Source organism: Phalacrocorax carbo, chromosome 6, assembly GCF_963921805.1.
Source record: "Phalacrocorax carbo chromosome 6, bPhaCar2.1, whole genome shotgun sequence".
NCBI lineage: Eukaryota > Metazoa > Chordata > Aves > Suliformes > Phalacrocoracidae > Phalacrocorax > Phalacrocorax carbo.
The window spans coordinates 41,644,417-41,660,294 of NC_087518.1; the positions used below are offsets into that span (position 1 = coordinate 41,644,417).

At 45.3% G+C, this 15,878-nt stretch overlaps 1 protein-coding gene across 1 annotated transcript in view; it reads right to left on the reverse strand.

The window, feature by feature from the left end:
- DNAJC6 (DnaJ heat shock protein family (Hsp40) member C6) overlaps positions 1-10,492 on the reverse strand; it is a 40,241-nt gene extending 29,749 nt beyond the window's left edge. Inside the window, exon 1 of the mRNA XM_064454884.1 lies at positions 10,250-10,492. Within this exon, the coding sequence (XP_064310954.1) occupies positions 10,250-10,478 (229 nt within the window). The 5' untranslated portion in view covers positions 10,479-10,492. The remainder of the gene's footprint in view (positions 1-10,249) is intronic.
- Between the last annotated feature and the right edge of the window lie 5,386 nt (positions 10,493-15,878).

Below are 15,878 nucleotides of genomic sequence, written 5' to 3' on the forward strand. Positions count from 1 at the left end.
TACAGCAAACCCATCAGATTGTATATATTAGACTAGGAAACTCATCTTCTGCATATGGACAGAGAAAGAAACCACGCTGTATCCAGAAGTGAAATACTTGCCTCCTCCTATACCCCCACAAAGGACCACTTGCCTCAACTCTTCTGTCTGCACACTCACAAGTAGTGTGTGTGCCTAGTGCCAAAAGCAGAGACTCCTAAACCATTCTTGTTTTAAAGGCTGGGTTTTGGGGCCAGAAATGGGTGAATAAAGCAGGTGTGATCCTATGAGATGGGGGAATGTTTCTGTACCAGCCACCATCACCTGCCGCAGAAGTTTCACAGGGGACCACAGAGGGACCAGCAGCAGAGGGTACCACACTGCCACCAGTTGATGGAGATGCTCACTGGTCAGAACAAGTGAGAATTGCCTGGTGTGGAAGCTTTCCCTACAAGATCTGCACATTGTGGCCCTCATCAGCCTGGGAGGCCCCTGAGCACCACCACACCCCCAGGCAACCCACAAACCGTACAAACCACAGGGCATGAATTCCAGCTCTCCAGAGAATTAGAGGGGGAAATGAGCCAACATTTAAAAGGTATTTAAGACCATGTCAGTCTGAATATTTATGCTGATGAAGCAATACTTAGCTCGAGAGCAGGGAAGTGAAAGCAAGACATCTAGAAATTGAAGATCAGCAGAGAAGTACTGCATTTCATGGGTTACTTAGCCAGAGTAAACAGACCCTTTTTGCCTGTAAAAGGCAGACAAAAAGCAGACATGAAACCATAGGAATCAGGTTTACTTCAGTCTGCCCAGACTACGTGTAACAGCACCTTCAATGTACATTTTTTCTTTTCCTCTGAGAAAGGAAAAGCCTGTGCTTTCTTTAGAGACAGAGCAAGGAAAGAGCTACGTCTTCCCCATTCCTCACAATGGCTCTTCTCTAGAAAAGCATTAAAGCCTTCATCTCCCACCCTCCCAAAAAAGAGGTTAGTTTGGGAGTATTACATGGTCCACTGTATTTTCTTTCACAGTACCATGACAGCTTGACACTAAGGCGAGAAAAAAAACTTTATCTGCTGTGTACATGTCCCAGGTTCCACATTTCAGGAAGTTTTTAGCTGCTCACCACAGCCTTTTCCCTCCCCACAAAGTATTTTGTGGGGGGTGGGGGTGGGAGAAGGGTTGTTTGCTTGTCTTTTCCCCCCAGACTATTACCAGGGCATGCTGTGAAAGGGGAGCAAGGGATGCTGTGGAGGCTGCCCTGTGCCTTGGTAGAAAGGGCCCTTTTTAAGGTCTCTGAACTGAAAGAAGTTGAGCCACTGTTGTTGTGGCTTCAGCAACAAAGCCTGAATTGTTTTAAGGAACACTCAGCAAAAAATGATACTATTTGTGCTTCTGCCTCCCCCAAGCAGCCCTGCCAGCTCACGTTCCTCCCACACGCAGCTCTCCCAGCAAAGCCTGTGTAACATGGGACACAATTTCACACCAGCATTAAGGGGACATAAAGCCAGGCTGCTGTGGCCCTATCATCGTATTTATGGGTTTCACCTTGGCATTGCATGAGAGCCCACGCAGCTTGTGGAGGGGAGGAGGAGCAACCCTGATGCAGGCACCCCTACCACAACATTATTAGAGCATCCTTATATACCCCTCCATATGTAATGTACCCATATGTGTACAAAAAATGGGTAGACAGCCAAACTGATCCAGGCACAGCAGAGTCCCCACATCCCTGGGAACCCTCAGCATCCCCAGATCCTGCTGTTCCCCACACTGAGTCTATCTTTCATGCTCAGCACTGTGTCTTTCAGGGGATTGCAAATCAATTTGCAGACATTACTGGAAGAGTTGAAACTCCCATTTCAAGGGAGAGGGTGGCAGGTATTTCTAAATTAAAATCTCTGGACAGGTGGCTCCTTTGCATCCAGTGATAATCGATAGCATTTAGATCTGAGTGCTTCATTTGTCAACTACATTTTAAGAGCACAATCTCAGCACCCTAAAGCTCAATCCTCCCTAACCGTTCCTTCCAGCACGTAGCTCTCATCTGGACAGCTGAGCTTTATCACATTTAAGCAAAGACTCGAAACCAGCTATGCTATTATATGTGTTTACATCCTCTCTTAGATCAGACATAGCCCAAGTGTCATAATTACATCAACTTTTTAACAGGCACTGAGTGATGGTTTGCAAAGGGGTTGGGGAGAAATCAGCAGCAACAGAGGCAGCTAAAACAGCGATAGAGGCATTTGCAGGAAAGGAGAGTGATTCTACCTGAATAAATTACTTGGGAAGTTCCTCAGACTCGCACAGACCCTGAAGACTGGGGGTTTTTTCTTTTTTTTTTTTGTTTTGCTACTAGTCTCATCTGTCCCCTCCTCCACCACTGTCCCAGATTCCTGGTAGAGTTAGATTCCCTACAAGGCTGAGCAGAGATATCTTGAAGTGTTATTCTGTAAAAATAAACAGCAAAACATGTGCAGGGTAGAACTGCAGGACAACAGCAGCAGAACAGGCTCCTACCATTTGATAATGCCATTGCTGATACCCCCAAACCCAGGTTTCACTCATCCTGAAGCTTTAAAACACATAGTGGAGGCATGCAAGCAGAGGTCTGCTTTAGCAAGCATAATCCGCAAGAAAAGAGGTTAAAGCCTATGGAAATGACTTCAGCGTGGCCAAAGGGAAGTTTAAGATCAAGCTGTAAAGATGTTTGGACTCTCTAAGGGCACAGGGAAACAGGAAACACACTATGAGCCAAGGAGTCTAATGCAAGATAAGGGCTCATCAGATCACAAATCCCATGAGATTATAAACCAGTATTATCCCTCACCCCAAAACCAGCACAGTTTGGCTATTTTGCAATAAGCATATTAATGATGAGACTGCTCAAGACAAAACCCAGTTCTTCAGCCAGACGGGAAAGCTGGATTCACCGGAGACAAGTTGAGGGCTGACTAACCAGAGGGGAAACATGGCCACAGGGAGCTCCCCCAGAGCACAACCAGCTTCAAAACACAGGGGGAAAGCCAGAGTATTTCTCTCCTAAGCAGGAAATTAGCATAAGACACAGACACAGCTGCAGTTTGTATTACTGCCTCTATAAGGAATACTAGGCAAGGTTGGGAGAGGATGGTCTACTAGAGGTAAGCACAGAAAGAGTTTCCAGCTTTCAGGAGGCAAGGAGAGGCAGCACAGGGCAGCTGCCAAAGCCACTGCTCCCCAGTCAATATCTGCCCCTTCCATCATAAGGACCAGTTCAGTGCACTAAGTGTTCAACACAGACCCATCTCGTGGTGCAGACATCCCAAGCATTAATATATCTTGAATAATTTATTCAAGTGAGGGAGTAGTTGGGACATTTTTGTTGTTGTTTGCGGGGTTTTGTTGGTTTGTTTGGGGTTTTTACTGCAACTTTCCAGCAATTAGCAGGCACTGCACCTATTCAGGCCTTTTGCCTGGAATAGGTAGAAACTGCCTCAAGACTCAAAGTTGCATTACTACCTGCCCAAGAACTTCTTGGCAGCTTCACCTCTAACAGAAGGGTCACCTCGTGTTGTTCTGCCCCTCTCACTCCCAAGAGCTAACAGCATCTTTTCCAGATGAAGTTAGGCAGGGAAAACAAAATCATTATAATCTTACAAGGGGCTCTTACTCTCTAGACATTTGGAGGAAGGAGAGGAGATAGGAAGAACCGAGAAGCTCCTACTCAAAATACCTCCTTTAAGAATATGTTCGGTTCATACCTTAAGGAATCACTGGTACAGGGAGATTTCTGTGTATTTCTGCTGCTGTTGGGCAACACACCACCAGGCTGGCTCATTGCCTCCCTCCTCAAGTACTGCTCCAGCTCCCACAAGAAGTCATGGTCCCTTTCTCTGTGTGGGCTGAGACAGGGTCCCTGACTTCCCCTAGGAAGCACTCGGAGCCACTGGCAGCATGTAGCACACTGTAGGGTAGAGAAGCTCAAGAGCTTCTGTTTGTGTTCTTCTATGATAAAATTCCAGAGCTAATATTGTACAAGCCCAAGGCTTTTTATTTGAAGGTTCGAGACTGCCTAAATATAAACTTCATGGAAACTTGAAGAATTAAGATATTTCTGCTTTTTCTTGAGAAATAGTAACTAAAGAACGCTGCTTGCACCATCAGCTAAGCAATATGGAAAATTTCCACAAAGAGGTGGTTTTGATTTTTTTTTTTTTAAATAGTAGTGATGTTGAGGAAGGAAAAGAAAAAATCACCCCCAGCAGTGTGCCAGATTTGTTTCATTTGTTATATATTTTCCCGTATGAAGCTCGTACTACAGTGAACAAAATGCACGAGGCTGGAATACTGAACTACTAGCACAAGCCATGAAATTGGTCTTTGAAGTTGATTGACATTCTCTCTGCTTCTCCTCCCTGTCAAAACAGCAAAAAAAGAAAAGCACTACTGCCAACACCAAACCATTCAAGTGTCCCAAAAACACCAACTAAACAAAAGAGTTATTAAACCGAACCTCCCCATTTGAAAATGCAGCTAGAAGAGAATACAAGACAACATTGTCAGCAACAGTCTTTGTCCCTGTGCCAGTGGCATGGAGATGTCTCTCTTCTGACTCAGTGAAAAGGAATCACCAGAATACAAGAGATTATGTTTGCAAGTGTAAAACAGCTCAAGAAATCTCAGCTCAAACACTTCCAATTTATTTGAAACACTTTTCTTTTGCGGTTACTCTGCCTGAGGAAGCACGTAGCGCAAACAAGTCTATCCCAAGTGTTTAAAAGCTATTCTATAGATTGGCTAGTTTATAAACACCACAGAAGACCATAGAAAGTTTTTTCCTTTTGTAACATGTATCCTTGCTGTTACTTTTATATCTTATTTCCTAGAACCTCTTCTTCTTTCAATGCTCAGCCAGCTGCTAAAAAAGCATTATTGAATGCCACAGCAAAACACTAAATTGCTTCTTCACTGCCTGCTTCTCATCTTGTGAGCACTTTCTGCAATTTAAAAATAAAGAGACAAAAGGAGCACTACATAGATGCTCTTCATAGAATTTGTTTTTTGAACTCACAATGTCTTGTGCCCTGCTCAAGTCTCCCCTTTTCTCCTCTTCCTTCCATCCTCAAACTTCCAACCCAAGCCCAGCACACTTTCTGGAGGAACTGGCAGTTATGTTAATGTATAGGTCCCATTACAATTATGCACTATGATCATGCTACTACACTGCATCTAGCATATTCCACAGGAGTTGTTTAAAACATTACATCAGGAGCTGAACATTCAGCAGTTAAGGGCACGTGCTGAAGTTGCACAGAGCTTTAATGCCCACTCGAGGCATCACAGAACTTAAGCATAACCCTGTATGAACAGACCACACCGTGAGATCTAAATCTGAGATTAAAACCACACACTGACCAATACTTCATTCTGACTGGTTTAAATTTGGCAAAGTTTAAAGCAACCAAAGACAAGGTCATCACACAAGCATCACCAGATTCCAGTGGTAACTGATACGACCGCTCTACCTGAAATAATGTTTTTGCTCTTGACTCCTTTGAGCTAAACCCAAGCTAACAGGGAGACACTCAGCATCACTGTGGGTAGGAGTTTCCATCTGTGCTGCCTGTGAGCACACAGGTACTCCAGCTACACTTTGAGCAACTTAAATTCTCACTACTTCAGTTAAAGAGCTCATGTTAGTGCTCCTCCACGTGTCATGGGTGATGGTGGCAGAAGAATTTTAAACTATCTGACCCAAGAAGTGTTCACCAGTAACAGACACTTTGAAAATCATCTCTTCCCAGGCTCAGCCACTGAACATAGCCTGGCCAGACCCTCCATCCCAGTGCTTGCACCCCCAGCATGCTAGCACAGAGGCATGGTAGGGTCAAAGAGCCCCTCAGGAGGCCCTCTGTACCAGCTCTCTTTCCACCCATGATTGGATTCTACCTTCCAAAAGCAACTCCCTCCCGCACACACAATGCTCCTGGTTCATGGCTTTTTTTCTTTTGACACTAAGCAATACCAGTCCAAAAAAATATTAAGCCAATAATAGTACTCAGAAGTTACAGCATAGCCATAACTACTGATTATTTTCATTGCAAAAAGCTGTTTATGAGATTGCAAGCCCACATTAAGGGGTGATACTCTAAGATCTAATCCTTTGATTTAGTTTTTTTTTAATAATAGAAAAACTCAAGAGGAGCCCACTTTATTAACTCATATGTGTTAGTGTCATTGCAGCAATAGCAAATACAGCCATGCTAGCTCAACCAATGGCAATTCACCCCAGAATTGCCAGCACTTTGCCAGCACAAATCCTCACTCATCTAACTTCTATAATTGCTTAATATACATATACATGCACATCTTCCAGGTGCAAAGGCCATTTTTCTATGCCTTGAGTGCACTACCCTGATGCAGGTGAAAAGTAATACCTAGGGAAAGAAAAGGAACATTTGATTCTCCAACTATTCAACTTCATCAAAGATGCTATTTAACTGCACCCAGAGATGTTTGGCTGAAGTGCAGTGATAACGCTGCCAGACAGGGAAACGAAGGCACTGCACTCAGTATCCCGAATTGCCTGGTGAAAGTGAGCTGTACCTCAGGACTGTTTCAGTCCTCAACTGCAAACAGCCATTTTGGTAACTCAGGCAGCAGCTGTTCCACCACACATGAAACGATTATTTAAAACCAGGAAAAGAAAAAGAGAAAAACTGAAAAATTAGGGAGGTCAGGTGTGGGGGAAGTACAAAATGGGCTCTGATTTGGCCAGGGCACCTCAGGGATTTCACTTTCAGGGTCTGCCACTTAATTATGCAGAAGAAAGGCTCCCCTGCCTAGGGGGGATAGAGTGGGAGAGTACCCTAGGAAGGGATAGGGTGTAACCTCAGCAAGTTCACTGACCATGCCAAGCTGGGAGAAGCGGCTGATATGCCAGAAGGCTGTGCTGCCATGCAGCGAGACCTGGACAGGCTGGAGAGCTGGGCCAAGGAGAACCTCATGAGATTCAACAAGAGCAAGTGCAAGGTCCTGCCCCTGGGGAGGAACAACCCCATGCACCAGTACAGGCTGGGGGCTGACCTACTGGAAAGCAGCTCTGATGTGAAGGACCTGGGAGTGTTGGTGGACAGCAGGCTGACCCTGAGCCAGCAATGCGCCCTTGTGGCCAAGGCAGCCAACAATATCCTGGGGTGCATTAAAAGGAGTGTGGCCGGCAGGTCGAGAGAGGTTATCCTCCTCCTCTACTCTGTCCTAGTGAGACCACATCTGGGGTACTGCATCCAGTTCAAGAAAGACAGGGAACTACTAGAGACAGTCCAGAGGAGAACTACCAAGATGATCAGGGGCATCTCTCTTATGAGGAAAGGCTGAAAGACCTGGGTCTGTTTAGCATGGAGAAGAGAAGACTGAGGGGGGACCTTGCCAATACTTATAAATATCTGAAGGATGGGTGGTCAAGAGGATGGGCACCATTGAAAAGAGTCTAGTCCCAACAACAGGACAAGGGGCAATAGGCACAAGTTGGAACACAGGAAGTTCCACCTCAATATGAGACAAAACTTCTTTCCTGTGAGGGTGCCAGAGCAGTGGCACAGGCTGCCCAGGGAGGTGGTGGGGTCTCCTTCCCTGGAGACATTCAAAACCCACACAGATGCATTCCTGTGCCCCCTGCTCTAGGTGTCCCTGCTGAAGCAGGGGGGTTGGCCAAGATGATCTCCAGAGGTCCCTTCCAACCCCTACCATTCTGTGATTCTGTGCCACCAAAAACCAGCAGCACATATCCCTTGCACTGTAATGTGTCACCAATTTATCTCACCTTTCTTCCCAAGGAATTTGGGTCTCTTCCCAACTGAAATATGCTCTACCACTGCCCATTTTGGGAATTTAGACTTTGACATCATTATCCTCAAGTATTTATAACATGGATATATTCTCTATTTAAAAAAATAAAACACAGAAGATGGGTGGTGGTTTTTTCCTTGCTCCTATTAAGCCAAAACCCCAGCCACCTTATTTTCCTGTCTTTCTCTTACACTGGTCCCTGATTCCCCCTCCATAACTATCCATCTTCACACTGTGTTAAAGAAAAATCACATCCCACAATTCACCAACAGCTGCAATTACCAAATCACTAAAAATCACAAGCACACCTGAGGGGTGGGTACAATTAATGAGCAGCTTCAATTACCAAATCACTAGAAATCACAAGCACACCTGAATGGCAGATACAGTTCTTTAAGCTTTTAGAATTTCATACTTGGCAAAGAAAAATGTCTTTGCAATGAGCTGATAAAAATCACAGCTTTATCAGCATAAAGTGTACAAATGAACAAGGCATATGTAAGGAAGCACTTCAGGTTTAGGACAGAGCATCACATTCCATACAGCTTTTTTGAACTTCACATGAAGATTTAGAAGCACCCACCAAAAAAGCCCTTATTAAACAGATAAGGTACTAAAAATAATTCCCATAAACTCAATTCAAGGGCCATATTAAGGCCTGAGGTTTGTTACTGCTGAAGTGTCAGATGTGTCAGTGTTTACAGAGCCTATAAAATTTAGGCAGTGAGAGTACCAAAGTGAACCAAAGGAAGCAAATTCTGGTTAACACAGATCTCTTAACCATTAGCTTCCAAATCCCAGAGACAGCCCTTGAGCAAACCCGTGTGTTTAAGAGAAGAACATCCTAGAAACTGATAGAGGGCATTAACACTATTGATGCTTACAAGTGTCTTCAGGGTTAGTAGCTGAATATTGCACAAAACCTGTAAATAAAGGTACTGTCTAGCTATCCATGAGCACTTTATTTTTTTTCCTTGCTCGGCAGGGAGTGGAATGGCTTGAAGAAACAGAACAGAATGATTGTAACAGCAACACTCAAATAATACACTGAGCTGACGCTAGACAAAAGCCACGATTTGACACAAGCTGCAGCATGCTCCCACACCTGGCTGGATGCAAATGCTACCTTCCACAACACTAATGCCTTTGGTTCTTAAAGTTCTAGGAAACTCATTCAGGTAATTACTTTAATGATAGATATTAAACTGACTTGCAATATCTAACCATCTCAGCAGATGCCAATCTAAGAATCCAAATAACTGTAACACAGCAGCCTACTGTAAGAATCTACTGGCACATACTAGGATTACAATCAACAGTATCAGAGATATCATAGCAGCAAATTCAAATACATTTATAGAGTTCAGAGGTTAAAAAAAGAGAGTTAAAAAACAAAGCCGACCCCCAAAAGAACTATTGAAAGCAAATTCAAATGGCAAGGTTGAAGAGGAAGGCATGACTCTCATTACATCAGAGAAAATGGGGAAAAAAATTCAAGGTAACACTCTCCCCGCCCAAGTCCAAACATAGGTCATTAGGGGTTTTTTTTCCCCCTTGAGAAGAGGTTACTACATCAAAATAAAGATAATGTATTTTAAGTACTTGCTGTTTTGGGCCCACCCCTTTCTTTACAGTGCAGGTATTGCTGCAAGATCCCCCTGTTACCGTGGGCAGACATAAAATTCGGTCCCCCTCAACTAAACAGGGTATTTCCCTGGGCAAGTTTGATCTTTAGAAGTTCTCTGCAAAGGCTGTAGGCGTTCATTGCAATGGCCACATCTAACCAACCAGAACCAGTTCATTTCAAGAGATCACATAAGAGCCATCAGATGAGTACTCGATTACTGGTGATCCAGGCAAATTTGAACCTGTGATTTAGAGGTGAAGAGCTCTCTATCCCATTACCAGTTATAAAGACCATCTGGTCCCCTACTTCCTGATTAAAAAAAAAATGGTGCACGCAGTGCATCATCTATCAGAATTAATCCAACTCAGTTTGATGAGTGCTTTTTAGAGGAGGGGAAAAAATAAGTAACAATGATTCCATGAAATAAGTCAGTTGGGGAAAGATCCCAAAACACTCCATCCATTTTAGGTTTAGAGCAATCTTTTCCTCATCGTAGCTGAAAACAGCAGCCAACCGTGAGGACTTATTAGCCACTGATTTCTGCAGCGCTCCCCACCCAGCTCCCCCAGCCTCGGGTGGATTTCCTTCATCCCACTGCCCTCCCCACCGCCCGCGCTTGGACAAAGGGCCGCTATTGTGCCCGGCTATAAAGGCTCCTCATCCCCACGCAAGAACCACAACAACAGCAACTCCACCATTGCGCAGCAGACCCTCCACGGCAGATACACCCCGACTCCCCCAGCCCACCCCCCTTCCCCACGCGCGTCGTGGGGACCCCCATGGAGGCCGCGGGCCCACCCCTACCTGAGCTGTCCATGGTGCTGCCGCCCTCGGCGCGCTGCTGCTGCTGCTGCTGGTGCTGCTGGTGCTGCTGGTGCGGGTGGTGCCGCGCCGGGCTCCGGCCGCCCGCCGCCCCCGCCGCCGCCCCGGCGCCCCCGGGCTTGCCCCCGCCGTCAGCGCCGCTGTCCACCAGCTGCAAAGATTCATAGCCGTCACTGCCCGGCTTTTTCCGGTAGCTCCCGAGCAGGCTCATGGGCGAGCCGGGCGGAGAACCTCCTCTAACGCCGCGGGCAGGAGGGGAAGACAAGTGCTCCGGCCGCCCCGAAGGGAGGGGAGGGGAAGGGCGGGGCGGGGCGGGGCGGGGCGGGGCGGGGCCGCCCCCTCCCGCCCCTCCGGGGCCCGGAAGCAATCGCGGCGGCCGCAGCCCGGGCGCCCGAGGTGGCCGCGTTTCAGGCCCCCGGTAGAAACATCTTCAAACCGATTAGGTGATGGGGTGCTGGAAACGCGACAGAGGTCAGAGCGGTTTCGGCAGGGGAGGGACCTGTCCCGTGTCGTGTTCCGTTCCGCCCCCCCCCCCCCGGCTGATGCGAGCGAGCAGTTAGCAAAAAGTGCTGGATCTACACCATTTCCTCCTGCCGGGCTCTTATTCACGCCTTCGGGCAAACACATCCCTCTCCCAAAAGAGGTCCTTCAGCTCGGAGGGTTAGGCTGTACAGCTGGCGTGAAGAGGTTCTCGAAATAGTGACTGACATTAAGATCTTTCTGTCACGCCAGTGTAAGGTGCGTTCTTTGGGAACAGGCCAAGGTCACCAGGTTACGGGTTGACACAACCAGTTCTGCATTTTAAAGGAAGAGTGAAGGCACAGCAGTTCTGCACTGAGCCTCCAAAAAACTAAAGAGCATATCTGGTTCAGTGTAACACCGTGTCTGTCTGCAGGCAAGTAACCGGAGGGGTCCCGATTCCCAGCGCTGCGTCATAGCAGGCGCCGAGGGACGCATCTGCATCCCAAGCTCCTGCGTGTGCAACCGTTGGCTTAACGCTGGTGGCACCCAGCTGAAGAAGTGCTACCACCGATTGCTAAGCCATTTTTGTTGTTAGGTCTCACCAACCTATTTTTAGCTGTTCATGTGTAAACAGACTTTAGACCAACACAAAGCGTGTCCTTCAACAACTGATGAGCCATATCTCCCTCGACGCATTTTGCAGCCACGGCTAGTAGATCATAATTTCATTTCACTTAGAGCAGAGGAATTGAGGGATGCTCCAAAGGAAATGACCACTATTAAACTCTTCTAAGTGGATTTATTTTTAATTTAAGGAAAAACAAAGGCAAAGAGAAGCCTTAGCATCCAGACACAAGTATGCTTTCAATCTCCTACAGAAAAGACAGAAAGTACTCTGCTTAGAAAAATAGTGTGTGTTTGCTTCTAAAGCAATAACATCAATAAGCACATCTGGAGCAATAACCATAAGTTGAAGTATTACTGACGCTTCACTTAAACTTTCCTGCTTAACACTCCGGGGCAGTGGGCACCTGGTACAGCCATATCTTGTCATGTGCCATTGTTTATGTAACTCCTGCAATTTTATTTTACAGTGCAGACAAGGTACATCTGTGACCCAGAATTTTCTCAGAAAAATCCAAGCAGATTTTATGAGCAGCAAACTAAAATGAACTAACCTGACGTAAACAGTTCACAGTTAGCAGCGGTAACAGCTTGAACTCAAGGTTAGAATTTTATATTTTCTACCCGCTCATTACTGGGCTCTTAATACATCAGGCTGCGTGGAGCAATATACAGATTGCAATGCTCGCCGGTAGGAATGAGTCCCCCTCCCTCTTGGCATCTGTATGCAGCAACTTAATAAAGGAAAAATAAAAGCTCAGGGATTTTTACTAGTGATCACATAGGTTAATTTCTCCCAGTCAACCTAGGATACAACAATTCCTGTGCTCTAGGATAAAAATGGGAAGTTTGGTGGGTCAAGGTGGATTTTCATTTATGTTGCTAGCTCAGCTAACAGCTCAAACACAAAAAAACCACAGGCTCTCGGGTGAAGCACATTAAGGCTATGTAACACTTCCATGGGTACTTAAGCACGCTCCCACTGGAGGCAACCACAGCCTGTTAGAGGGAACAAGCTGGGGAACCTGGCACAACACAACACCCCACATAACCTATCCCCCACCTTAAACTGGACCCTGTAGTCTGTAGCTTGCTCTGCTGCCTTTATCCATCAACTTGAGCGGCGCAGCTTAGATAACTTCATATCCTAAATCCAGAAGCCATCTCTCTCACAGGTGAGCAGCTAGGGTCTGTACAAAGGACTACCTGCAGCAGGCAGTGAAAGGGAAGTCCTACCAAAAATGTTCTCATGGAAAAAGGGTACAAGCAAGAGGAGAAGGTCACTTCAGCATGAATTATAGCTTGCCCTTTTCCAAGTAACGTAGCAGGTCCAGAATTCCCAGCTGCAGTCTCATTGTCACTGCCCACTGGAGCCTCACAGTGTGTCTTTGGCTCAACATTTCCTACCCAATGTTGATGCTGCTGTCGTGTCTGCAAAGTACAGCCATACTTAGGGAAAAAAAAGATATTTCTTCTCCTTGTTGCATCCATTATGCATTTCTTTCCACATTTGTCCCAGAGTTTGGGGGATCATAGCTTGCTTTCCCTCCAAGGAGTCCCAAAAGGGAATCACCAGCCTGGAGAAAGAGGGTTCTGCAAAGCATCAGCACAGGCACTGAGCAGGGACAGAGCAGCCTCTCTAGGGGATTTGGGGGCAGAGGAGGGAGGAGGAAACGGACTTCCAAGTCCCATCCTTGCTTGTATTTACCATTGCTACAAACACAGAGAGATTGGATTAGGGAAGCCTTTTGTGTGGGGTTTGGTTGGAGCTGCACTTACCTATACATTTTCTAGCCCTATGGGAAGTTTAGCTGAAGAGAACATATGAAGTAATATTCACCTCTCCCCAATTCTCCCTTTAAGTTTGGCTAATGAAGGACCACGTGGTTTCTCTCTTTTGGAGGTTTACAGCATAAAAAATGCTACATACAAAAAAACCCAAATCAAATAACATGTTAAATTTCACATGATTTTTCTTAAAAAAAAAAAAAAAGACACTTTAAAAAAGGAAGATCTAGGGAAACAACTACTTAGAAAAAATTCATTAACATCCTTGAGGATTTATTGAGTGGTGGCCAATGATACTACAGAATGTATATAGAGGTATTCTGTTTGAATGGTAAGGCTGGCAGGTGCCATTAAGGCTGCGGGAGACATTAATGACTTGCTAAGGAGGATTGTGTGTTGCTCAAGACTCCAGAGATAAAAACCATCTCCCCATTCCTGACCTTGGAAAAGTTAATTGATTTGCCCAGCATCTATCTCTGTCTGGGTTGCAGCCTCTCCTGGGTAAAGCTTCTTTTTGTGACTGTAATAAAGCACCAACTATACTGAGGTGCAATTTCATTTTTTTCCACCTCTCCTCCAACTAGATGAACAGTTAAAGTGAAATATTATACTCTTAATTCTTCATGAACTCATTCAAACTGTGGAGTGTTGCAAGAACTACAAATATAGCTTGAAATTTAGTATCTGGAGCAATGCCTTGAAGAGTCAATAAGCTAAGCATTTTTTCCAAAGTTACTACACTGTGATCAACAAACTCTCCCTGCACTCCGTGTTTCTGCAAGGAGTCCAAACCCAGGTGTATGTGCATAGGTAAGAATATAGGAAGTACAAGATATGCTGTATGATATGGGCTGCTATCACTGCCTGAAAAAGATGCATGCATTATTAAGGAAGAGAAGACTTGCTCAACGACCTTTCATATTCTTCAAGCAGATTTCATATTTCCATTTTCAGAAGCACCTAGTACTGCTGCGTGAGGCAGCTCTTCCTCTGCAAACCAAGCTACAGTAATTTCTTCCCTCTTTCCTGTCTCCTCATGCTTAGATGCACCTCATTCCTTGCAGTGGGACACTGGGCCATTGAAACATACTCTAGAGAACTAACATTTTTGCCTTTTGCTTCTTCAAAGCACTCTAATCCTAATCAAATAACCAGACTCCTGAGTTTAGGCTACCTTCAACGTTCCTATAATAAGCACTATGTAAAATGGGCATTCAAAAAAACCCCTGTACTAGCTCGCTAGCTCTGCTTACCTTCCTTGAAATCTTACAAGGAGCAGCCAAGGCACCCAGCCACAGTTACATTCTGAAGCACCCTTTAGCAACCCAGTAACCCACCCTGTCACACACTGCATCCTGATTTAAGCCATGCTATGAGCCATCCTGCCAGTGGAAGGAAGCTTAAGCACCTGTATAAATTGAAGCAGTTTGATAAACTTCTGATGATCTAAAAAAGAAAAACCCAACACCTTTTTGTGTTTGTTTAGTATCCAGACCTATTGCACAGCCTTTGCTTTACACATTAGGTAGCAAGGTATTGCTTCAGATTTTGGCATTTAATCTAGTTAGTAATCAAAAGTTTGGTGTAGTAAAGGCATCCTTTCCTGCCCTAAAAACTAACTGCGTGTGGAACTGACAGCTGAACCTATCTCAATATCACATTTACCCCAGAAGCACCACGTCTTGCTAAAAACACAGACCAAACCTAAACTCTACCCCTTCCCCAGCAACCACACTGAGCCATGGGGTCACAACTCTGTTCACAGCAGCTCAATCCCAGCAGGTAGGGAAAAGCATGCTCCACAGGGGGCCAGCTTTGACCCTTGTGCATACAACACTCTTCCAGCAGGAAAAACAAGAGCAACACCACATTTTTCTATTGGGTCTTTCCTCCTGGACCTGCCCCATACCAAGTTTACTCCAGCAAGTATCCATTCCCTATACCCTTAGGAGAAGGGTCTGTCCCACTGCCCTCCTACCTAGGGAGCACTGATGCCAGCACCTGCACCCCCAGGACACTCAGGGCCTCTACAGCTGCCACCATTTTAAATAAGAGCCACCTGTTTAACTCTGGTTAAGCAAATCTGATCAAATTGCTTACAGCCAGCAAGCTCCTTGTCTGGGCTAGGACTGCCCCAGTTACCATCAGCACAGATGAACTGTAAGAAGTAATGCCATTGCTTTTTGGGTTATTACTGCCACAGATAAAGAATATATTAATTTGTGTATTTTATTTTTCGCCAACGCTGTTTAACATAAACCAAAGATCTTAAAAATTTAAGCCACATAGCGTCATTCAAATTAGCTTTGAGAAATTGTTACCTCTTGATTGCATCTGCTGCTCTCCATTCAACTCACCTGGTTCTTGTCACCTTAGAAGAGTATTGCATTTCCCCTGATGAAAGCTTAGTGTGGTGAGAGCCAAAACAATTCCACCTCAGAAGAGGCTCATAGGGGTTTTTTTGTTGGCTTTTTTTTTAAAAAGACGCCAATTCAGAAATCACAGCAGCTAACTAAGGTCATCAGAAGGCTATGTAATATCACATCTTTTGCTTTACTTCTTGTCCTAAGAAAACTGGAACCAAAATACCTCCTCCTGTCATCCCATCAAGACAGCAATCGTCAAATCAGTCTCAACCTTCACAAGAAGCAACGAATAAACTTTTATATATACAGCCAAAGGATTTACCTTACAACACATCTGAGGCCAGCTTAGAAAAACTAGTGTCTTCTAAAAA